This window comes from Pseudophryne corroboree, chromosome 2, assembly GCF_028390025.1.
Source record: "Pseudophryne corroboree isolate aPseCor3 chromosome 2, aPseCor3.hap2, whole genome shotgun sequence".
In the NCBI taxonomy this organism is placed as follows: domain Eukaryota; kingdom Metazoa; phylum Chordata; class Amphibia; order Anura; family Myobatrachidae; genus Pseudophryne; species Pseudophryne corroboree.
In genome coordinates this window covers 352,666,446-352,693,071 of record NC_086445.1, presented here as the reverse complement: position 1 = coordinate 352,693,071, position 26,626 = coordinate 352,666,446, and the positions used below count along the sequence as shown (strand labels likewise).

General features: G+C 44.7%; 1 protein-coding gene across 2 annotated transcripts in view; it reads left to right on the top strand.

Annotated features, from left to right (window-relative positions):
* The window catches only part of LOC135019438 (cytokine receptor-like factor 2), an 88,863-nt gene extending 63,768 nt beyond the window's left edge, over window positions 1-25,095 (top strand). For both annotated transcript variants that reach the window (XM_063953098.1, XM_063953099.1), the window contains exons 5-6: window positions 20,926-21,010; window positions 23,952-25,095. In XM_063953098.1, coding sequence (XP_063809168.1) covers window positions 20,926-21,010; window positions 23,952-24,200 — 334 coding nt within the window. In that variant the 3' untranslated portion in view covers window positions 24,201-25,095. The remainder of the gene's footprint in view (window positions 1-20,925; window positions 21,011-23,951) is intronic.
* Window positions 25,096-26,626: the final 1,531 nt, after the last annotated feature.

Genomic DNA, 26,626 nt, shown 5'->3' with positions numbered 1-26,626 from the left:
GGTTGATAAAGAGATAGTATACTCGTAACTAGTATGTATGTATAAAGAAAGAAAAAAAAACCACGGTTAGGTCACTGGTATATACAATTATGGACGGGCTGCCGAGTGCCGACACAGAGGTAGCCACAGCCGTGAACTACCGCACTGTACTGTGTCTGCTGCTAATATATAGACTGGTTGATAAAGAGATAGTATACTCGTAACTAGTATGTATGTATAAAGAAAGAAAAAAAACCACGGTTAGGTGGTATATACAATTATGGACGGGCTGCCGAGTGCCGACACAGAGGTAGCCACAGCCGTGAACTACCGCACTGTACTGTGTCTGCTGCTAATATATAGACTGGTTGATAAAGAGATAGTATACTCGTAACTAGTATGTATGTATAAAGAAAGAAAAAAAAACCACGGTTAGGTGGTATATACAATTATGGACGGGCTGCCGAGTGCCGACACAGAGGTAGCCACAGCCGTGAACTACCGCACTGTACTGTGTCTGCTGCTAATATATAGACTGGTTGATAAAGAGATAGTATACTCGTAACTAGTATGTATGTATAAAGAAAGAAAAAAAAACCACGGAGCACCTACTGGAGGCATTACTACTGGGGGCATTACTACTGGGGGGCATCAACAAGGGACATTACTACTGGGTGGGGGGGCATTACTACTTGGGGCATTATTACTGGGAGAGCATCTACTGGGGCATTACTACTGGGTGCATCAACAAGGGGCATTACTACTGGGAGGACATTACTATTGGGGGCAAACTACTGGGGGCATTATTACTGGGGGGCATCTACTGGGGGCATTACTACTGGGGGTCATCTATTGGGGGCATTACTACTGGGGGCAGCTACTGGGGGACATTTTTACTGGGGGGCATCTACTGGGGGCAAACTACTGTGGGGCATTATTACTGGTGGCATCTACTGGGTGTATTACAACTGGGGGCATTATTATTGGGGGGCATCTACTGGGGGCATTACTACTGGGGAGTCATCTATTGGGGGCAAACTCCTAGGGGGCATTACTAGTGGGGAACATTATTACTGGGGGCCATCTTTTGGGGGCACACTACTGGGGGACATTATTACTGGGGGCCAACTACAAAGGGGCTAACTACTGGGGGCAAACTACAGGAGGGCATTACTACTGGCGGCGTAACTACAGGGGCATTACTACTGGCGGCGTAACTACAGGGGCATTACTACTTGGGAGCTAAACTACAGGGGGGCATAACTACAGGGGCCAAACTACTGGGGGCATTACTACTGGGGGCTAAACTACAAGGGGGGCATAACTACAGGGGCTAAACTACAATGGGGCAAACTACAGGGGGGCATTACTACTGGTGGCTAAACTACAAGCAGGCAAACTACTGGGGGCATTACCACTGGGAGGCTAAACTAAAGGGGGGGAGGGTAAACTACTGGGGTCATAACTGCAGGAGCATTACCACTGGGGGCATAACTACTAGGGCGCTAAATGACTGGGGGCATTACTACAGGCAACATTACTAATGGGGGCAATACGGGCATTGCATAAGGGGCACCACTACTATGGGGTCTATATAAGGGGCACTACCAGTACAGTGGACATTGCATAATGAGCGCTACAACTGTGGGCATTGTATAAGAAGCGCCACCTCACATGCACCGAAGCCGCACGCAAATGTACTTGTCCCTTCCATGGTGCCCTCCCTATCATTTTCTTCTGGATCCGCCCCTGACAAGCGCTGATTGGAAAGGACAGGAGAGCGGTCCTTTGCTGTACTAATTGCATATGTTAGTACATATGTATTAGTAACAAAGCGATATATAGCGGGATGTACCTCTGCTGCTTAGTACATCTGGTACTTAGAGAGAAAATAGGGTTTAGCATACAGTTCTTTCCAGAATTAGCTTTAAGCAAATACAGTCCAGCATTAGAGATAAATTAGGGTTTAACATACAGTTCTCTGCGGCTTTAGCTTTAAGCAAACACAGTCCCGCATTAAGTAGCCATAGTCACTTTTTTAACATTCACCTTTAACCTAGAAGGTAAGTATCATATTAGCATGAAATCAACAGGATTTAGCATTTAAAATTATGCTTCTTTAACATTCACATTTAAACTAGAAGGTTGTGTAAGTATCATAACAGCCGGCAACCTACAGCATTTGACATAAAAATATACCTTTAAACATTCACCTTTAAGCAAGCAGGTAAGTATCATAGTAAAATGAAGAGTAATAGCTGTTTAAAATAAATTAAAATAAGCAGTGTTCAGACTTTAAATAACCATCAGCCATATCAGAGCCGGCCTTAGCTATAGGCAGGCTAGGCATTTGCCTAGGGCATCCAAGCATGTCTAGGGGCATCCAAGCATGTCCCTGCAGTATCTCATGCTGAGAGGGACAGTCTACAAACTAACTGCTACTTTCCAAATGTATTCAATCAGTACTTGTATATACTGCTGTTTACATTTATCAAATAAAATGCACACTCTGCCTTAAAGTTCTTTAAACTCCCTCCGACATGCTTGAATGCCCCTGACTTGTGAGACTTCAGACAAACAGCAGAAGCTCAGTAACTGCAATTCCTGGACCTGTGACATTTTCACTGATTATATAAGGTTATTATTACTGGATGGCTCCTTATGATATCACATGTGTATTTGGAGTAGAGATGAGCGCCTGAAATTTTTCGGGTTTTGTGTTTTGGTTTTGGGTTCGGTTCCGCGGCCGTGTTTTGGGTTCGAACGCGTTTTGGCAAAACCTCACCGAATTATTTTTGTCGGATTCGGGTGTGTTTTGGATTCGGGTGTTTTTTTCCAAAAACACTAAAAAACAGCTTAAATCATAGAATTTGGGGGTCATTTTGATCCCAAAGTATTATTAACCTCAAAAACCATAATTTACACTCATTTTCAGTCTATTCTGAATACCTCACACCTCACAATATTATTTTTAGTCCTAAAATTTGCACCGAGGTCGCTGTGTGAGTAAGATAAGCGACCCTAGTGGCCGACACAAACACCGGGCCCATCTAGGAGTGGCACTGCAGTGTCACGCAGGATGTCCCTTCCAAAAAACCCTCCCCAAACAGCACATGACGCAAAGAAAAAAAGAGGCGCAATGAGGTAGCTGTGTGAGTAAGATTAGCGACCCTAGTGGCCGACACAAACACCGGGCCCATCTAGGAGTGGCACTGCAGTGTCACGCAGGATGGCCCTTCCAAAAAACCCTCCCCAAACAGCACATGACGCAAAGAAAAAAAGAGGCGCAATGAGGTAGCTGTGTGAGTAAGATTAGCGACCCTAGTGGCCGACACAAACACCGGGCCCATCTAGGAGTGGCACTGCAGTGTCACGCAGGATGGCCCTTCCAAAAAACCCTCCCCAAACAGCACATGACGCAAAGAAAAAAAGAGGCGCATTGAGGTAGCTGACTGTGTGAGTAAGATTAGCGACCCTAGTGGCCGACACAAACACCGGGCCCATCTAGGAGTGGCACTGCAGTGTCACGCAGGATGTCCCTTCCAAAAAACCCTCCCCAAACAGCACATGACGCAAAGAAAAAAAGAGGCGCAATGAGGTAGCTGTGTGAGTAAGATTAGCGACCCTAGTGGCCGACACAAACACCGGGCACATCTAGGAGTGGCACTGCAGTGTCACGCAGGATGTCCCTTCCAAAAAACCCTCCCCAAACAGCACATGACGCAAAGAAAAAAAGAGGCGCAATGAGGTAGCTGTGTGAGTAAGATTAGCGACCCTAGTGGCCGACACAAACACCGGGCCCATCTAGGAGTGGCACTGCAGTGTCACGCAGGATGTCCCTTCCAAAAAACCCTCCCCAATCAGCACATGATGCAAAGAAAAAGAAAAGAAAAAAGAGGTGCAAGATGGAATTATCCTTGGGCCCTCCCACCCACCCTTATGTTGTATAAACAAAACAGGACATGCACACTTTAACCAACCCATCATTTCAGTGACAGGGTCTGCCACACGACTGTGACTGATATGACGGGTTGGTTTGGACCCCCCCCAAAAAAGAAGCAATTAATCTCTCCTTGCACAAACTGGCTCTACAGAGGCAAGATGTCCACCTCATCTTCACCCTCCGATATATCACCGTGTACATCCCCCTCCTCACAGATTATCAATTCGTCCCCACTGGAATCCACCATCTCAGCTCCCTGTGTACTTTGTGGAGGCAATTGCTGCTGGTCAATGTCTCCGCGGAGGAATTGATTATAATTCATTTTAATGAACATCATCTTCTCCACATTTTCTGGATGTAACCTCGTACGCCGATTGCTGACAAGGTGAGCGGCGGCACTAAACACTCTTTCGGAGTACACACTTGTGGGAGGGCAACTTAGGTAGAATAAAGCCAGTTTGTGCAAGGGCCTCCAAATTGCCTCTTTTTCCTGCCAGTATAAGTACGGACTGTGTGACGTGCCTACTTGGATGCGGTCACTCATATAATCCTCCACCATTCTATCAATGTTGAGAGAATCATATGCAGTGACAGTAGACGACATGTCCGTAATCGTTGTCAGGTCCTTCAGTCCGGACCAGATGTCAGCATCAGCAGTCGCTCCAGACTGCCCTGCATCACCGCCAGCGGGTGGGCTCGGAATTCTGAGCCTTTTCCTCGCACCCCCAGTTGCGGGAGAATGTGAAGGAGGAGATGTTGACAGGTCGCGTTCCGCTTGACTTGACAATTTTCTCACCAGCAGGTCTTTCAACCCCAGCAGACCTGTGTCTGCCGGAAAGAGAGATCCAAGGTAGGCTTTAAATCTAGGATCGAGCACGGTGGCCAAAATGTAGTGCTCTGATTTCAACAGATTGACCACCCGTGAATCCTTGTTAAGCGAATTAAGGGCTGCATCCACAAGTCCCACATGCCTAGCGGAATCGCTCCGTGTTAGCTCCTCCTTCAATGCCTCCAGCTTCTTCTGCAAAAGCCTGATGAGGGGAATGACCTGACTCAGGCTGGCAGTGTCTGAACTGACTTCACGTGTGGCAAGTTCAAAGGGCATCAGAACCTTGCACAACGTTGAAATCATTCTCCACTGCACTTGAGACAGGTGCATTCCACCTACTATATCGTGCTCAATTGTATAGGCTTGAATGGCCTTTTGCTGCTCCTCCAACCTCTGAAGCATATAGAGGGTTGAATTCCACCTCGTTACCACTTCTTGCTTCAGATGATGGCAGGGCAGGTTCAGTAGTTTTTGCTGGTGCTCCAGTTTTCTGTACGTGGTGCCTGTACGCCGAAAGTGTCCCGCAATTCTTCTGGCCACCGACAGCATCTCTTGCACGCCCCTGTCGTTTTTAAAAAAATTCTGCACCACCAAATTCAAGGTATGTGCAAAACATGGGACGTGCTGGAATTGGCCCAGATTTAATGCACACACAATATTGCTGGCGTTGTCCGATGCCACAAATCCACAGGAGAGTCCAATTGGGGTAAGCCATTCCGCGATGATCTTCCTCAGTTGCCGTAAGAGGTTTTCAGCTGTGTGCGTATTCTGGAAAGCGGTGATACAAAGCGTAGCCTGCCTAGGAAAGAGTTGGCGTTTGCGAGATGCTGCTACTGGTGCCGCCGCTGCTGTTCTTGCGGCGGGAGTCCATACATCTACCCAGTGGGCTGTCACAGTCATATAGTCCTGACCCTGCCCTGCTCCACTTGTCCACATGTCCGTGGTTAAGTGGACATTGGGTACAGCTGCATTTTTTAGGACACTGGTGACTCTTTTTCTGAGGTCTGTGTACATTTTCGGTATCGCCTGCCTAGAGAAATGGAACCTAGATGGTATTTGGTACCGGGGACACAGTACCTCCAACAAGTCTCTAGTTGGCTCTGCAGTAATGATGGATACCGGAACCACGTTTCTCACCACCCAGGATGCCAAGGCCTCAGTTATCCGCTTTGCAGTAGGATGACTGCTGTGATATTTCATCTTCCTCGCAAAGGACTGTTGAACAGTCAATTGCTTACTGGAAGTAGTACAAGTGGGCTTACGACTTCCCCTCTGGGATGACCATCGACTCCCAGCGGCAACAATAGCAGCGCCAGCAGCAGTAGGCGTTACACGCAAGGATGCATCGGAGGAATCCCAGGCAGGAGAGGACTCGTCAGAATTGCCAGTGACATGGCCTGCAGGACTATTGGCATTCCTGGGGAAGGAGGAAATTGACACTGAGGGAGTTGGTGGGGTGGTTTGCGTGAGCTTGGTTACAAGAGGAAGGGATTTACTGGTCAGTGGACTGCTTCCGCTGTCACCCAAAGTTTTTGAACTTGTCACTGACTTATTATGAATGCGCTGCAGGTGACGTATAAGGGAGGATGTTCCGAGGTGGTTAACGTCCTTACCCCTACTTATTACAGCTTGACAAAGGGAACACACGGCTTGACACCTGTTGTCCGCATTTCTGGTGAAATACCTCCACACCGAAGAGCTGATTTTTTTGGTATTTTCACCTGGCATGTCAACGGCCATATTCCTCCCACGGACAACAGGTGTCTCCCCGGGTGCCTGACTTAAACAAACCACCTCACCATCAGAATCGTCCTGGTCAATTTCCTCCCCAGCGCCAGCAACACCCATATCCTCCTCATCCTGGTGTACTTCAACACTGACATCTTCAATCTGACTATCAGGAACTGGACTGCGGGTGCTCCTTCCAGCACTTGCAGGGGGCGTGCAAATGGTGGAAGGCGCATGCTCTTCACGTCCAGTGTTGGGAAGGTCAGGCATCGCAACCGACACAATTGGACTCTCCTTGTGGATTTGGGATTTCAAAGAACGCACAGTTCTTTGCGGTGCTTTTGCCAGCTTGAGTCTTTTCAGTTTTCTAGCGAGAGGCTGAGTGCTTCCATCCTCATGTGAAGCTGAACCACTAGCCATGAACATAGGCCAGGGCCTCAGCCGTTCCTTGCCACTCCGTGTGGTAAATGGCATATTGGCAAGTTTACGCTTCTCCTCCGACAATTTTATTTTAGGTTTTGGAGTCCTTTTTTTACTGATATTTGGTGTTTTGGCTTTGACATGCTCTGTACTATGCCATTGGGCATCGGCCTTGGCAGACGACGTTGCTGGCATTTCATCGTCTCGGCCATGACTAGTGGCAGCAGCTTCAGCACGAGGTGGAAGTGGATCTTGATCTTTCCCTAATTTTGGAACCTCAACATTTTTGTTCTCCATATTTTAATAGGCACAACTAAAAGGCACCTCAGGTAAACAATGGAGATGGATGGATTGGATACTAGTATACAATTATGGACGGGCTGCCGAGTGCCGACACAGAGGTAGCCACAGCCGTGAACTACCGCACTGTACTGTGTCTGCTGCTAATATATAGACTGGTTGATAAAGAGATAGTATACTCGTAACTAGTATGTATGTATAAAGAAAGAAAAAAAAACCACGGTTAGGTGGTATATACAATTATGGACGGGCTGCCGAGTGCCGACACAGAGGTAGCCACAGCCGTGAACTACCGCACTGTACTGTGTCTGCTGCTAATATATAGACTGGTTGATAAAGAGATAGTATACTCGTAACTAGTATGTATGTATAAAGAAAGAAAAAAAAACCACGGTTAGGTGGTATATACAATTATGGACGGGCTGCCGAGTGCCGACACAGAGGTAGCCACAGCCGTGAACTACCGCACTGTACTGTGTCTGCTGCTAATATATAGACTGGTTGATAAAGAGATAGTATACTCGTAACTAGTATGTATGTATAAAGAAAGAAAAAAAAACCACGGTTAGGTCACTGGTATATACAATTATGGACGGGCTGCCGAGTGCCGACACAGAGGTAGCCACAGCCGTGAACTACCGCACTGTACTGTGTCTGCTGCTAATATATAGACTGGTTGATAAAGAGATAGTATACTCGTAACTAGTATGTATGTATAAAGAAAGAAAAAAAAACCACGGTTAGGTCACTGGTATATACAATTATGGACGGGCTGCGGAGTGCCGACACAGAGGTAGCCACAGCCGTGAACTACCGCACTGTACTGTGTCTGCTGCTAATATATAGACTGGTTGATAAAGAGATAGTATACTCGTAACTAGTATGTATGTATAAAGAAAGAAAAAAAAACCACGGTTAGGTCACTGGTATATACAATTATGGACGGGCTGCCGAGTGCCGACACAGAGGTAGCCACAGCCGTGAACTACCGCACTGTACTGTGTCTGCTGCTAATATATAGACTGGTTGATAAAGAGATAGTATACTCGTAACTAGTATGTATGTATAAAGAAAGAAAAAAAACCACGGTTAGGTGGTATATACAATTATGGACGGGCTGCCGAGTGCCGACACAGAGGTAGCCACAGCCGTGAACTACCGCACTGTACTGTGTCTGCTGCTAATATATAGACTGGTTGATAAAGAGATAGTATACTCGTAACTAGTATGTATGTATAAAGAAAGAAAAAAAAACCACGGTTAGGTCACTGGTATATACAATTATGGACGGGCTGCGGAGTGCCGACACAGAGGTAGCCACAGCCGTGAACTACCGCACTGTACTGTGTCTGCTGCTAATATATAGACTGGTTGATAAAGAGATAGTATACTCGTAACTAGTATGTATGTATAAAGAAAGAAAAAAAACCCACGGTTAGGTCACTGGTATATACAATTATGTACGGGCTGCCGAGTGCCGACACAGAGGTAGCCACAGCCGTGAACTACCGCACTGTACTGTGTCTGCTGCTAATATAGACTGGTTGATAAAGAGATAGTATACTACTAATATTATATACTGGTGGTCAGGTCACTGGTCACTAGTCACACTGGCAGTGGCACTCCTGCAGCAAAAGTGTGCACTGTTTAATTTTAATATAATATTATGTACTCCTGGCTCCTGCTATAACCTATAACTGGCACTGCAGTAGTGCTCCCCAGTCTCCCCCACAATTATAAGCTGTGTGAGCTGAGCAGTCAGACAGATATATAATATATATAGATGATGCAGCACACTGGCCTGAGCCTGAGCAGTGCACACAGATATGGTATGTATGTGACTGAGTCACTGTGTGCTGTGTATCGCTTTTTTCAGGCAGAGAACGGATTATAAATAAAAGTGGTGGTCACTGGTCACTATCAGCAAAACTCTGCACTGTACACTACTGAGTACTCCTAATGCTCCCCAAAATTAGTAAATCAAGTGTCTAAACGGAGAGGACGCCAGCCACGTCCTCTCCCTATCAATCTCAATGCACGTGTGAAAATGGCGGCGACGCGCGGCTCCTTATATAGAATCCGAGTCTCGCGATAGAATCCGAGCCTCGCGAGAATCCGACAGCGTCATGATGACGTTCGGGCGCGCTCGGGTTAACCGAGCAAGGCGGGAAGATCCGAGTCGCTCGGATCCGTGTAAAAAAAGCTGAAGTTCGGGCGGGTTCGGATTCCGAGGAACCGAACCCGCTCATCTCTAATTTGGAGGACTGCTCCACATAAATCTGACATCACCTATACTGCTTGTGCACATGGGGGAGGGGAACCCTGCCATCCTGTGTGTGTCCCTTATCCCTGTGCAATTCCCAGGTGTCTGCAGGGACATAACATGGGCAGTGTTCTCCCCACGCTTTATTTCCTAGTCAGTCCATACCGTAAAATTCCCCTGCCATCCTGTGTCCCTTATTCCTGTGCAAACCCCAGGTGTCTGCAGGGACATAACATGGGCAGTGTTCTCCTCACACTTTATTTCCTAGTCAGTCCCTGCTGTAATATTCCCCTGCCAGGATGGCATACCCTGTGAGGTCACATCCCTTGTATGGGTGCCAGCACAAGCACGCACCCACCCACCCATCCTGCCACCCCCATCTCACAAAACGCAGTCACGGATCCAGGGAGCTGCATGGGCGTACACACTGACTGCAAGCATGCCAGCAAGCAAAAGTAAGTTTTATAAAAAAAGCTACTAGCATTACTAATGTGGGGCATATGTGTAAGGTGAATTGCTGTGGGGAATTATGTGTATTATGGGCATTACTAATGTGGGGCATATGTGTCAAGTGCATCACTGTGTCGAATTATGTGTATTATGGGCATTACTGTGTGCCATTATGCAGGGTTGAACTGGCCCACAGGGTAACCCCCCGGTGGGCCCCATTACCTAAGTGTTGCTGGGTCAGATGCAGAACTAGCGGCAGTGCTAGGGGGCACCAGACAAAATTTTGCCTAGGGCATCAAATTGGCTAGGGCCGGCTCTGAGCCATATATAAGCATAACAGGCAGTAACAAGCTGAAATTAACAGTTTTCCAACAGCAAAGTAAAGCATTAGCGCAATACCTCTTTTCTAAGACCACATTTCCTAAACTGTTAGCACAGGTGGGCAAAGGCGTCACTGGGTGCGCACTCTGTATCCCTTGACCATAACCAAAAGGGGGCGTGGCCTAAATTGGAGGTTGTGACCTCGCAGAAATCCCGGTGACATCACTCTGGGGGCAGCCCACCATTCCAGGAGATGCTGGGCTCCTCCCAGAGACAGGGCTGTGTGTAGTGCTGGCTCCTCCTCTATGACAGGAGCTGGGTGCTGCTGGAGAATATTATACTGCAGCACCCGGCTCCTGTCACTGCAGAGGAGCCAGCATTTTGGTGACAACCGGGTGCGGGATGCACTCCTTACACTCCCTTCCTGATGCCACTACAGGTGGGTTATATATACACCTATCTCAAATTAATCCTCACTAAAGGGTCAGTACTTTCAGAACTCTCCCATACTCCTCCAATGCATTGCCGTTAAAATGCCTGCTGTCGGGATCCCGGTGTTCAGGATACCGATGCTGAAATCCCGACAGCCGACAATACCAACAGCAGGAATCCCAATGTACCAGGGCTATTTCCACCCGTGGATGCCCAGCCTGTAGCGTGGCAAGCACAGCGAGCCCGCAAGGGGACTCTTAGTGCTCGCCCCGCTGCCGGCATTCTGGTGGCCACCTCTGTCCTAACCACCAGGCTGCCAGTACTATGTGGGTCCTTCACAGTGGGTTTATTTTCTGCCATTACTAGCGGCCCTAGGACTTCAGCACTGGCCACAAGGCATGCCCACTCCCAGCTGCAAAACTTAATGAAATTTGGCCTTTCTCACCCACAACCAACTGTGGACCTCCCCTATCTAGTCTGGCTTCTCCTGGTCCCACCATGGTGCTCTCTCAGTCCTCTCTGCAGCCAGGGTACTTCTCACCGAGGTCTTCTAGTGGTCTTTCAGTGGGGCGCTTCTCAAATTGCCTGCTCCACATCCCAGATCTGGGTCTTTCAGTGTCTTCTCCGGGTGTTGCAGCATGGGTCCTGGCATGCTCACTTCACCCTCATTGCCTGTCAGCGCCATCCTCCGTTCATCCAGTAGGGTTCCTTCTGGGGTCTTGGAGTTGGTGGAGAGCCATCTTTCACTGTACCGGCGCTCTTATGGTCTCCACTGCCATGGTCCATCTAAGGGGGTAATTCCAAGTTGATCGCAGCAGGAATTTTTTTTAGCAGTTGGGCAAAACCATGTGCACTGCAGGGGGGGCAGATATAACATTTGCAGAGAGAGTTAGATTTGGGTGGGTTATTTTGTTTCTGTGCAGGGTAAATACTGGCTGCTTTATTTTTACACTGCAATTTAGATTGCAGATTGAACTCACCACACCCAAATCTATCTCTCTCTGCACATGTTATGTCTGCCTCCCCTGCAGTGCACATGGTTTTGCCCAATTGCTATCAAAAATCCTGCTGCGATCAACTTGGAATTACCCCCTAAGTGCAGCTGCTGCCAGGGATCACACCAGACAGGGTCCTAACAGGGTCTTGCCAAAGGAATACTGCCAGTATCATCTTGGTTCTTGGTCAGGTGTCCTCTCTGGATCCTTTGACGACAGCCCTCTTACTGCTTACCCAATTTGGCCATCCCACAGGGGTCTTCCTGTGTCTCCTGCAACTCCTCCAGGCCTCCTCCTTGGGTCTACGCACTTGTTAGTCAGCTCCTACCGCATTTCAAACAAGCTCCGGCTCCTAAGAACAGGTGGGTTGACCTCCTTCTTGAAGGTCCTTACAGGGTCCTCTTCTATAAAACATTCTGGGGTATATGCAATACCTGTCAGAAACTGCCATCTTATCGGAAAGATGGCAGTTTCCGTCAGGTTTAGGTCGGAAGGGGTTCCAACCTATTCAATGCGTGGCCACTTTTTCCGTCAAGTTGGGAATTCCCGACTTGTCGGAAACCACGTGGATTGTCGAATTAGCCGCGGATTCACGTGTTTCGCGGCCAAATCCGACAGGTTTTGGCCCCGGTTTCGACAATGTCAATCTGACTTTTTTTAAAGTCGGATTGACATTGTCGGAACTGGGGAGCATGACGGCGAGCATGTGAGTCCGTGACATGCGGCTTCCTGTGTCTCTGCTGGATGATGTGTTGCAGGCAATGATGAAGCTGAGCCCGGGGACAGCATCTTCCAGGACCCTGGGAGGGAGAGCTGTGAGAACTAGTGAGGCAGCAGGGGGCAGGGCCAGTGCGGTAGAGATGCAGCGCGCATGTGCAAAGTATGGAGCCGAGTACCATCTGACTGTCAGTGTTCTCGGCGCTGCTGTGTATGTCCTCTCAGAGTGGAGACATGGGCGGCAACAAGCATTTCTGCACATATGGGCTTCCGCGGTCAGCAAGGTGAGTGCTGCAGTGTTCCCCTGCTGTGGGTGCTGTCACGGTGTCTGCATCCCTGGCTTTTCTCCCCGCCCGTGCCTGCCTCATTACTTGAAGATTGCAGTTGTCGGGAGCAGACAAATCCGACAGTCAGATTTGGCCGCTCATATTGAATACTGACCTGTCGGATCCTTTCCGTCGGAAAGGATCCGACAGGTATTGAATACACCCCTCTGAGTCCTAATGCTGTCTCCACTCTCCCTGCCAGTGCACTCTCAAGACTCTCCTCTGAACTACATGGCTGCTTCTGCACAGATATACTGTCTAAATCCTGTCTCACTTTTCAGCTGCCTCATTTATCCCTCCTCCTCTGGGTTCCCCATCTCTGCCGGCCATCCACTGGATTAGGTTTCCTGGATACAATCGGCCCTTGGTTTTTCTGCCTTGCAACCTTGGCTTCCAATTAGCTGGGGGGGGGGGTTTGAGCATCCCTTATCCAAAATTCAAAATCACACATTTTTTGTTCCCCAACTGAGATAATGACACATATACATATATATTATATTATATACCTATATCATATATTTATATATACACATAATATATAATATATATGTCATTATCTCAGTAGGGGACCCAAAAATGTGGGATTTTGAATTTTGGTTAAAGGATACTCAACCTGTTTAGAAGTTGATACACACTTCACTGTCAAGTGACTGAGTGATCTACACTTAAATGGTGGAAGTGATCGATTAACAGCCACAGTATATGGGAAATACCAAGCTACCCTATTCCTATTTATCCACTGATGAAGCAGTATAGATGAAACACGTTGGATATTCGAGATCGGGGTTCACAACTCTTTATAAACCATCAAAAGTACAAAGTTCCATCTAGGATGGTACCAGAAAGGTGTTATTCCATCTTGACAGGTAAAAGTGACACTTGACCTGCAACAACTCAAACAGTCTGTATTGCGTATTGTATTATAAGACATGTTTTGGTTTTTATGTATTTTTGGATTTTAATACATATATAAAATCAACTTAACATACTATTACTTCATGAGTTATGTGAATTTGTGATATACTAACATCCAGAAAAACCATTAATAGGCATTAGCAGGTTACTAATTGTAAGACAATGATTGAATTATTCCTGTCATAACGCCCCATTGGTTAATATATATCTAAAAGACAATGGCCCTCATTCCGAGTCGTTCGCTCGGTAATTTTCTTCGCATCGCAGCGTTTTTCTGCTTAGTACGCATGCGCAATGTTCGCACTGCGACTGCGCCAAGTAATTTTGCTATGAAGATAGTTTTTTTACTCACGGCTTTTTCTTCGCTCCGGCGATCGTAATGTGATTGACAGGAAATGGGTGTTACTGGGCGGAAACACAGCGTTTTATGGGCGTGTGGATAAAAACGCTACCGTTTCCGGAAAAAACGCGGGAGTGGCTGGAGAAACGGAGGAGTGTCTGGGTGAACGCTGGGTGTGTTTGTGACGTCAAACCAGGAACGACAAGCACTGGACTGATCGCAGATGCCGAGTAAGTCTGAAGCTACTCTGAAACTGCTAAGTAGTTTGTAATCGCAATATTGCGAATACATCGTTCGCAATTTTAAGAAGCTAAGATTCACTCCCAGTAGGCGGCGGCTTAGCGTGTGTAACTCTGCTAAAATCGCCTTGCGAGCGAACAACTCGGAATGAGGGCCAATGTTTGGTAGAACCTGAACTGGTGAGTTCTAATCAAGAGGTGCTGCTTAAAGATTTAAAAACAATGCCTAATTAAGTATTTAAGCATTGTGCACACATTCAAAAGAAGCACATTGGGACCGCTTGTGCGTGTGTGTGCGTGCGTGTGTATATATATATATATATATACATATATATATATGTCAATGTTAGGACCGGCACTCCTCCTGGTGGTCTAAACTGCTCCGGTGCCTCCAGAACACGTTTGGTATACTGAAGCAAATAAACTGCGGCACTCAGAGGCTTGATGCAAACAACGTGATGTATTAAAATTATCACATGTGCTCCAACGTTTCGGGGTTGGCACACCCCTTTGTCAAGGATAAGCAGCAATAAGCTGCGTGGAGGCCACACACACTACTGAGCCTCATTTTTACTTGTTTTAAGGACATTACATCAAAGTTGGATCAGCCTGTAGTGTGTTTTTCCACTTTAATATTGAGGGTGACTCCAAATCCAGACCTCCATGGGTTAATAAATTTGATTTCCATTGATAATTGTTGTGTGATTTTGTTGTCAGCACATTCAACTATGTAAAGAACAAAGTATTTAATAAGAATATTTCATTCATTCAGATCTAGGATGTGTTATTTTAGTGTTCCCTTTATTTTTTTGAGCAGTGTATATATATATATATATATATATATATATATATATACACACACACACACACACACACAGATGTGTCCACTTACATCATTCCTATTATGCTCAATTTGCCACAACATGCAAAACACGGCTAAGCTGTTTTTCACGAGTAGTGAGTGGAAGGATTTAATTTTGTTTGTTTGTTTTGTTTGCCATAATAGAATATGTATAAAGCAACATATATATAATAGATAGATACCAGCTTGCAGGAAACGTGGCGACCAGCACACTGTTTGTTTATATATATATATATATATATATATATATATATATAGGAACAGTGTTAGTCTTACCTGTTTGTTGATTTCAGTGGTTCTCCCTTCAGCCTAGCACAGGTGAAGACATGTGACTGATCAAAACAGAGCTGGAGTAGGGAACTCCCTTTTAAAGGCAATGCGGGAGTGTCATTTGCCTGACTGTCTGAGAGGAGGGAGGTATATACTGTAAGGTCTGTCTGGGCCATTTGTTTGTATGACCAATTAAAAGCTGGCCAGTGACTAGGGAGTAGGCAGGGGCAGATTGGCCCACCAGGACACCATGACAGATTCCGATGGGACGCTACCATATTCCCCTCATCCAGGCTGATTCACACTCAGGCTGGGCTGGCTCACGCTGCTTCCAGTACTTGCGGTTCATTGGAACGCAATCCAGAAGTTAGGCTAGAAAGGACTCCGGGTGCCGCTAGCCGTGAAAAGTGGTGAAGCTGTTCTACCAATGGGGACCTGGAGAAAGTTAACCAGCTCAGCAGCATCCTCTCTCTGGACCTGGCCAAAGGTCTCTTCAATGAGCCCGGCCTGGGAGCAGCAGCATAGCGATGGTCGGAGCGTAAAGCAAAGAAAGCCCCAACTATGTCTATCTCAGAATCTAGACCTCTGAGGAGGGACCCCGCCCTCTTAACAGACCCCTCCCCCTTAACAGACTACACCCGCATTACGGCTGCTTCCATAAATTTTCCGGGCTGGTGTTTGATCCCAATCTGCCCCTGGGAGTAGGTCTCTATTAGTGAGTAACAGGGCTGTGAACATTTACTCTGTAACGGATAGCAAGAAGTCTTCAACAGCAGGTTTGGTCTGCAGTCATATTGACAAAATAAAGCTGTGGTGAAGAAGTCCAGAGTTAGTGTGTGCTTCCACAACACAGTTTGTTTATCACAAGTCAGTAAATGGGATGCTAAGTTTCTGCTTAAGATGCTAGTTTCTGCTTTCCAACCCACAAAGAAGCCAAAATGGAGGAAATACTGAAAAAGTCATAAGCAGGCAGCAGCAGTCAGCAGCAATTTCAGCAGCAGCTGATACAAATGCAAAAGCATCAAGAATTGGGGTATGAAAGGCTGCTGCTGCAATGCCAGCAATAACAGCTTGGTCCGTAGTAGGAGCCCAAGCATCAGAAAATGTCAGATGATGATGACATAGAAGCCTTATCTCGTCATCTTGAAGAGACTGTCAAATAGGGTGAAATGGCCACCGGAAAGCTGGGTGGAAAAGTTGGTGCCATACTTGTCTGGTGAGACCCAACACGATATGGACCTCAAGGAGATGGAGGACTTAAAGGGGGGAATTAAAATCTTGAAATGAACTTAATGCTCCCACCTGCAGCAACATTAGAATAGCCGCGGTTGGGCGCGATCGCGGGATGGAGCATGGGGAAACATTTGAATCTGGCCCAAAGACTGAGATACTGGCTTGTGTTGGCATTATTGAGCCATGCTGAACTCAGCGTTTCCACGAGTGGAGTTTCTCAAAAGAAACTCTGGCCAGAACTCAATCGACCACTTTGATCAAAATACTGAGGAAGTGGTTGAAACTGGAGGAAAGCTCACCCCATAGGGCCTGATGGTGAAAATACCTATGGATAAAGAGGTGAACCTGAGGCTAGCTAAGCTAACATGTTTAGAATGTCCTGAACACATCTTGATGGTGTGCCCAACACTGTAGGAGTCTATGTACTGCTCCCTAGAACGGAAGGTGGGGTCAATGTGCCCAAGCTACTATACTTTACCATGAGTTTACCCCAGAAAGGCAACCGGTTATTTTTTGTTACTGTCCTCATTAACCAGAACGTGGTTCTGGCCTTAGTGGACACTGTTAGTGAACTTACTTTAGTTTTGTGTTCCCTGATCCCGGTGGTAACGGCACCTTGGTTGCCAAAAGTGAAGGTCTTGTGTATTTATAGGACATGTGAGGAATACGAGAGGACCCTTCTTTCAGTCATCTGTGGGGGCCAGACCATGTGGACTGTGGCAGCGATAGCTCCTAAGCTGCCATATCCAATCGCGTCCATTGTCACATCCCGTAACAATGGACGTGATTTTCCATTGGTACGGGATGTGATCTCACAGCAAGTCCTACCGGACATAACGGCAACTCATTCACTGGCCTGGTATTCGGTTTTAATGGATATGCCCGGAAGAGCAAAATCTATATATCGGGACAGTGGACTTGCGATTGCAGGAAGCTGCTCCAGCGACTGCAAGCATTGTGACATGGAAAATGCACCAGTTGAGGAATATGGACCGACTGTTTGTGGTCCTCCAGGGGAACCCACAAATGAGCCCAATGAGGACATGGACTGGTCACTAGGCCAAGACTATTTCCATTACAGGACTTTGCATGAGACCAAGTTAATAATGCTACCCTGTAACAAGCCTTTAAGGCAGTAATGGAGGCAAATGGGGTGACTGAAGTAGCCCTACCATCAGGGGCAGAGCTCTGCTTTGTGATTAAAAATGATTGCATGGAACAGCTAGTAGTGCACCAAGTACATGTACCACTGGGGGGGGGGGGGGGCACCTGGGTGAGGACAAAACCTGGGAGAGAGTCCTGCTTAGGTTTTATTGGCCGAGGGTACAGATGGCCATGAAAAAGTGTTGCCAGGCTTGCCCCGTTTGCCAGAGAACCTGCCTTAAACCCTCATCACCCACTAACATTGATCCTAGAGACGTCGACTCAAGGCCATCAGTATGTATTGGTGGTGTTAGACTATGAAACACACTATCCAGAGGCAATATCCAATAAAGTATAGCACAATAGCTAGGGAGCTAGTTCACTTGTATGCCCGATTGGGAATACCTAAGGAAATTCTTACCCATCAGGGTACACCATTCATGTCCAGTTTAATGAGGGATATGTGCCAAATGCTAGAGGTGAAAACTAGTGGAGAGATTTAATTGGACCTTGAAGCATATGATCAGGAAGGCAATGGTACAGTTAAAGAAGGATTGGGAAACCCTTCTTCCTGTCTACTGTTCGCTGTCAGAGAGGTACCCGAGGCCTCAACGGGGTTCAGCCCTTTTGAGATCCTGTATGGGAGGCTACTCCAGGAAATTTTGGATATGCTAAAAGAGGTTTGGAAACAACAGGGGCATAGAGACCCAAACATAGTACAATTTGTTTCTCAAATGTACTGTATGAGAGGTTGGATAAGATTTGCCATTTGCTGCAGCAACACATAGAAGAAGTGGTCGGCAGAAGAAAATTAATCAATAATCCAGTCCTTCTGTCCCAGGGATAAGGTACTGGGTCTAGTGCTAAGATTGCTGATTAGCAGGGGTCCTATGAGGTGGTAGATGCAGTTGGCCTTGTGAATTATAAGGGCTAGCAGGCCAGGAGGAGGAAGAAAGAGCAGAAATACCATGTACATTTCTTAAAACCATGGCACGATAAGGATTCAGTGCCAGGGTTTTTGAGTACGGTAGTAGATAAGTCCTTGATTACCATATAACCTATCTTGTTCACAGATCAAGTGGCAGGTGGAGGAGATGGTACAAAGGATTTAGGGTGTGTTTTCTTTGTTTTCTGCCCAACTAGGGTGCATGGTCTTGATCGAACATGATATTTTTATTCCTCCCGGGGTAGTATTGAAAGAAAAGCCTACTGGATCCCTGAGGCTAAGCGAAGTGCGGTTAGAAGGGAGGTGGAAAACATGGTCCAACTGGGGCCAATTGAGGAGTCTACCACTGACTGGTTTTAGTCAATTATGCTGGTTACAAACCCAATGGCAGATAATGGTTCTGCAATGACTTTAGAAAGTTAAACAGTGTGTTCCAGTTTGATGCCTATCCGATATTTGGCTGGCAGCAAATATTTAATCACCGTTGATCTTGCAAAGTACTACTGGCAGATTTCTCTTATGCCTGCAGCCAAATAAAATAAAACATTTTTCTACTCATGAAGGCCTTTTCTAGTACAAGGTCCTACCCTTTGGTTTGTATGAAGTGCCGACTGATTTTCAAATGGTGATGATCAAAGTTTTGAAATGTGGCTGCCTATATAGCCAAGGTTTCCAGGTGGTATCTGGAGGCCTGGGATCCTACACAAAAATGCAGATGCTCTGTACCGGAATTATGCACTCCTTGCGAGGTCCACGTTGCCTGACTTGCTGAGTCTAGAGGGGTGGATATGTGGCAATAAGAACAGTGTTCTACAGAGTGAAAAATGTGTGCTTTACCTGTTTGTTTGATTTCAGCATTTCTCCCTGCAGCCAAGCACATCTAAAAGCATGTGACTAGTCAAAACAGAGCAATTGGGGAGGAATCTCTGTAAAAGGCAATGTGGAAGTGTCATTTGTCTGTCAGTCTGGAAGGGGGAGGAGTCTACGGTCCTTTATGCATAAAAATGTTAATGTCAAAGCCAATGGCCTTCCTACTGAGACACCCACCAGCTGCTGCTCTAATCCGCTGTGGTATGTTGAAAGTCGCATCATCGAGTGAACATTGGCTGCACCACCATAGAGTATAGCAACATTATGGTTGCTTAGAATGTCTTATGGTACGTTGCTGCCAGTGCCATTGGAACTGTTTCTCTTGAAGCATTCCCTGACACCGGCATGCCCTTGACGAAAGTCACCCCACAGGAATGACTGTAGAAATTGCATGTATCTACCTGTAATCCCGATACGGCGGTAACGCTCAGAACTCATGTACAGTATTATAATATCGGGCACTTGTGCCCGATGTTCTAAATCCATGCACCTCTGAATAAGGCTGTATATGCTGTCGCTTATGTTGTCTGTATGGTTGTGCATGCTGGATTTTTGCAGAGTACAGAGGATAGACCTGTGCTACAGAAGGTGAGCAGTGGTGAGCTGCAACTAATCAGCTCCTCCTAGAACATGTTGCAGAAGTGATTTGAATGATGATATATTCTATGGATGAATCTTATGTATGAAAACACCAATCTTACACATCATCCTCTGTTTCCACCTACAATTTAAAGAGCCCTATTTATACTGGTCTGTATATGTCACTGTGATTTATCATACCACCCTGTACTCTCCATGCCCTATATTTTCCATACAGTTTTCTGCTTTCCTATATTTATTTTATGCTATCATGTTGCTTCTGTTTACTATTATCTAAGCATTTTACACCATATAACCAATCTGTCCTGTTATATGGTGTACAATCCTGTTATAGTGAATTAAATGTCAGGGCATCTGGAGGTAATAAGCTTGAGACGTGCCTTTGGGGGAGATGTATCAAAACATTGAGAGGAATAAAGTGGTACAGTTGCCCACGCTGTAACAACCAATCATCTCCTAAGTACACGCTGACTGTTCTTGAGAAATGATAGGTAGAAGCCATACCTGCAGATCAGCAACTTTAGTTTTAGAAATTAATCACTAGCTAGTGGCTTGGCAAATATTTGGTTAACATGTTAATTAAAGCTTTATTATATACTAATCAAACAGTATATTCTTTCAAGTATTTCCTTACATGATGCGTTATTATTTCTCTATAAAGTAATTTGGGAGGTAGCAGCATTGAGTGTACCACACAGACAGGAAATCTGTAAAAGATTAGTATCGAGTCTGGCAGAGATAACAACTAATGTGTTCTTACAGTCAGTTTTTATCTATTTATTGACGTGTGTGTTCTTTTAACAGAGTGAAGAAATGTATATTTCCAGCAATACCAGACCCCAAAAATGTATTCTCTGAACTGTATGACAGTCACAGTGGATACTTACAGGTAACATTTATTGATATTTACATTAAGGGCCTAATTCAAGGTTGACTGCAAAACAACATTTTCCTTTAATGCGCAAAACCATGTGCACTGCGGGGGAGGGAAAGGGGGGGGGGCAGATATAACATGTGCAGATAGAGTTATATTTGGGTGGGGTGTGTTCAAACTGAAATCTAAATTGCAGTGTAAAAATAAAGCAGCCAGTACTTACCCTGCACTGAAACAATATAACCCACCCACATCTAACTGTCTCTGCACATGTTGTATCTGCCCTACCTGCAGTTCACATGGTTTTGCCCATAAGAGGAAAATGTTGTATTGCAATCAACCTTGAATTAGTCCCTAGTCAGGAAAGTAACTACAATATGTGTAGCATATGTAAAAGCATTGGAAGATGTATGACATGGAAGGCCAATACATTTATTACTTTTATTTATAAAGTGTAATGTCATTATTTATAAGATATTTTCCTATTTGACTAAGCTTCCATCTACTGTATAATTGACAAGAGAAAGCCAGCGCCACTGCCCTGACACAGGTGTAATACAGCTTAAAGCTTTTTTAACCACCATGACATTAGAACTTGAAACATTTCGCTGTATCAGCATCTTTAAAGTTATAGTGGTATGTTCATAGAACAAAGAAAAGCTCTGTATAGCTGCTTCCTTCTATTCATAGAGCGGGTTCTGTGGAGAAATTCATTACTTCTCCTGCAGCTCCCCTGCTCTGTGGCTGCATTGCATCACCATACTATTGTACGATGAGTGTCATTCATAAAAGAATGGAAAGTCTGCTGCTATGTTCAGATTCGCCATCACAGGATGGTGTAATCTGAACTTCTATGCAAAAAGAGCAGGGGATTTGCTTACTTCCCTGTCTTCTGCCCATCATCCGTTCTGGCTCTGCCCCTTATTAAGACCAGAAGGCATGGCAGGTGTCTCAGAATAAAAGAAGAGAAGGAAGACGCTGCATGCACAGTTTAGAAGACCAATAAGAAAACACATTTACAGTAGAAAAAGAAAAGAGTAAACTGGACCGCCGGAGCACTGAACACGTAAGTATACATGAATTGCTACTTAGACAACCTATATACAGTATCATATTGAACTGATAAAAAATATAGTGAAAAGTAACAATTCATAACGACAGAACTTCATGAATAAACCCCATAATTGCCACGTGGTTAAAATACTTTAACATTACAAGTGTGTTGGGTCAATGGTGACGGAATTCTGGTGTTGATATAGTCACTATAGACATATGGTACAGTCAGTATGTCGACAGTGAATATATATCGAGTCTTATTGACACTAGAATGGTAGCCCCAGTCCCCTTTTGGCAAAGTCAGGTCAGTTCAGGATGTGTCTAAAATGATAATGATGGATGCCCTCACCAAAGCCTAAGCTCAGTAAAAATAGACATTTGGCTCAAGGCCATGCACTTATTGAATGCTAAGATCTGAGGCTGACCTATTCAATTCAGGAGTCTTGGCACATACTGTATGGTCTAAGGTAGTGTTTGGCTATAAAAGTAAATGCAGTTATTGCTCTCTAAAATATGGTTTCCTGGCCGGGCCGTAATTGCAGGTGGGTGTCGATGCCAGGGGCAGAGGACAGAGGAGGAAAAACTGTTATACCCCGTGGCACCAGCAAGGTACCATGCAATCTAGAGAGCCACCAGGAATGTCCTTAGGACTCTCCGGTCACTGTTGCAGAGCCACCCAGTGCATCTTGGCTACTTCCTGGTGCCAGCAGCTCTCCCCTTCTTCGTGGCACAATGAGGGCCTAGCTATGGTCCTGTCCTGACTTATTGCAAACAATGCATCTTAAATAGATGGAGGCGTTATACAATCTATGGGGGAGTTTCAAATAAGTGTGAGTTGCACATCATTTTACCACTGCAAGAGTGCTGACATCAATTCAATAAGATAGTCCTGCGAATAGTAGCACATCTGGAAGAGGGCTGACATCTTTCTTTATTGCTCATATCTCCAGTGTGAACAAAAATGAGGGATGTTAAGACCTAAGATAGGAGTGATGCACATTGCAAGATAGTCTAATTGAATCATGAATTTGTTAAATTGAAGGTATACTAAAATTGTGCTGAAACTACAATGTCTCTTTATGCCTCTGGAGTTGGTGCACCTCTGCTGTAAGGTCTATAATCCTGACCTTAAGAATTTCAGTGAGTGTAGATAATCATCCATGAAAATCACCAAGTGCTAAAACATGCTTATAGTGTACTAAGTAAAATATATAGGAAAAAAGTACTTCTGGTGCATAATTTAGAAGCCTCTACCAAGCATATAAAGAATAATGCTCTTGAAATAATTACCATATAAATGAAGGATACCCTATAGTAGGCACTCCCAACCTAACTAACAGTTCAGGTTTTAGTGATATCCAGGCTTCAGCACAGATGGTTAAATCTGAATAACTGCAGTGATTAAGGGGTCTATTCATGAAACAGTGAAAAGTGTGGAGAAGTAAGCCAGTGGAGAAGTTGCCCATGGAACCAATCAGCATCAATGTAACATTTGTAATTTGCATACTATAAAATGATACAGAGCAGCTAATTGGTTGCAATGGGCAACATCTCCACTGGCTTACTTCTTCACACTTTTCACTACTTTATGAATAGACCCCAGTGTCACCTGTGCTCAAGCATGGATATCACTAAAACCTGGACTTTTAGTGTGCCTTAAGGACCAAGGTTGGGTCAGGCTGGCGTGTTAATGCCAGATATACTGTATATGTCTTTGTAAAACCCAAAATACTTTGAATCTAGATAATATTTTAATCATTTCTCAGAAAAAAAATTTGAATAGGAGAGTGGAGGAAGTGTGGAACACACTGACTTACATTAAGTACAATAGCTTTATTTATTTATTTATTTATTTATGCTGTTTTGTTACATGTGCATTTTTAAATGTATGTATATTTAGGATTGGATAAAGACGTCTGAAAATGAAATACAGCAGGAAGAAATAGGGTGGACAATGGATGAGCGGCATGAGGAACAAATGCCAATATGTGTGAAAGAAAATGAGCCTGTGATGCCAGAAAACCAACTCGATAATGCCAAACATGAGGAAATTGTCACTGCATCTGCGTCAACTGAAGAGAATGTCCCTGATCTTTGTTTCGGAAATATAAATATTACAACAAATGAAAGCATGTATATTGTTCTTTAAATGCCTGTTATCAAGCAAATCTGTTGCAAAACAGTATGCAACCTGTTACAAATAAAAATGGCAGAAGTATTGCTTGGCATTAGCAGACAGTATTACTATACTGTAGATATATATATATATATATATATATAGATATATATATACATAAATAAATAAATATCATTAAGGCTATTAACAATTGACTTTGCTTCAATATATGTCTGACCTATTAAATTATTAATTAAATCACTTGTATTTGGTTTAAAAATAAACTGTAAAATGTTTTAATATCCCCTGACATACTATAAATCCAATCATAAAGAAATGGAGAGAATATAGAGCCGCTGTGGATTTGTCTTGAATTTTCTTAACCTCTTAATTGCCTTTAGACAATATTCCTTTGCACAACAAATAATAGTGTTACAAACTTTGATAACGCTGAGAAAGAACCTGCTTCCTGGACATTTTATGGGTTCATTATCTCTTCTCCATCAAAGGGCATATATAGACTGGGAATCAGCAGTGGTATGTCCTTTGGAGTACAGAAATATGAAATGGTATTTGTAAATATAGATGTGCGGTTTCGAATTTACTTGGTTTTACTTGTATCTCAAAATGGCATCTTATTGGCTATTGGCTCTCCAGTGTTTTGGATAGCCAATAAGATGAATCAGGATAAATCAGAACTTGCGCTATTTTGGAGAAAGGAACAGAGTAAATCAGGACCTGCATATCTCTATTTGGAAATATAGTTTGCTCAGTTTTTAACATGTAAATAAATTATAACCCAATTTAGTATTAATGTTTCATGTTAAAGGCACGTTACAGTATTTTGCTATATGGAACATTAGGTGTGGATCATTAGATCGACAGTGTCTAGGTCGACAATGTTTAGGTTGACTACTATAGGTCGACAGTCACTAGGTCGACAGGGTTTGAAGGTCAACATGGTTTCTAAGTCGACATGTTCTAGGTCGACAGGTCAAAAGGTCGACAGGAGTTTTTCATGTTTTTTTGGTGTTGTTTTCTCCGTACAGTGACTGGGAAGCCCAATTAGTGCACCGTGTCCCCTCGCATGGCCAGCGCGAGCAAGGTGCCTCGCTCCTCTACCGCTTCGCTCGGCACAGATTACCGTTCCAATCGTAGTCCACGTGGACCGTTAAGTATGAAAAAGTTAAAAAAAGGAAACAATTGTGTAAAACTCACGTCGACCTTTTGACCTGTCGACTTAGAACATGTCGACCTAGAAACCCTGTCGACCTTCAAACCCTGTCGACCTATAGTGGTCGACCTAAACATTGTTGACCTAGGCACTGTCGATCTTCAGACCGGATCCCGTAACATTAGCCTGTAAAATCAACAGCAGTTACTGTATGTTTTAATTTTCTTATGACTGTAAATCTTCTTAGGTCATTTCATTGTAATACGTATGACCTAGCTTATATAAACCTTTTGTGTTAATAAACTAGGCAGAAAGTATAAGCAGTGGAACGTGGAGACTGCGCAAATATCCAGTGTATTAAAACATCAAACAGATAAGCTTTTCGCTGACCTTGCTGACTGACTGTTTAATCCTTGAAAAAGGTCCCGCCAGGGACCGAAACGTTGGAAATCGCTTTTGAAACAACACTTGAACTGTGAGATTACCCTTACATTAAATTTACTATTTGCTTTATTGGATGCTAAGTCTGGAGAGTGCTATCTTTTCCCATGAGTGTGGGATATCCTGTATTGTACTATGGGCCCCGCCCCAAAAAGGGCTGGACTCTGATAGGCACCCCAGCAATTGGCTGTAGTATTTGTGAGAGTGCAGGGATTTTCTGTATATGTTTGGAGGCAATTCAGTAATCTGCATTGTTTCTTTTCCTGCACCCACCTTGTATTATACTATTTATAGCGCAGGTACTTTGACATAAGATTCATCACTCATTGGGGATATATACACGTGTGAGGCTCTGCTTTTTTGGTTTATCATGCACGGATATACGGCTTAAGTTTGTGTGTTTATTTTATTTACTGTCATACCGCACTGGGCAAGCCCAAATACCATCCGAACTTGGAAGCTAATCAGTGCTGGGCCTGGTCAGTACCCGTTAGGGAGACCTCGGGGAATACCAGGTACGGTAAGTATCCAATACACTGACCCTAATAGCTGAGCAATTTACCAATTGGTATGGCGCATAGCCAGTTGGGTTTCCTTGATGACAACCTTCTTGCACAGGCAGAACATGGTGTTATCTCCCTCACAGACGATGATGCAGATAAAGTCCTGTTCGATCAGTCAGACTTTGACACAATACCTGCTGAAACCCCCACAGATCTCTACCATCAACTTCTCAGATTAAGGAAAAGGGAGATAGACTTGACCCTTCATGGGCAATTTCTCTCAGAGTATTATCAAAAGAAACAGATACCCAGAGGTTTTAGGATTAACAACATCCCAACAT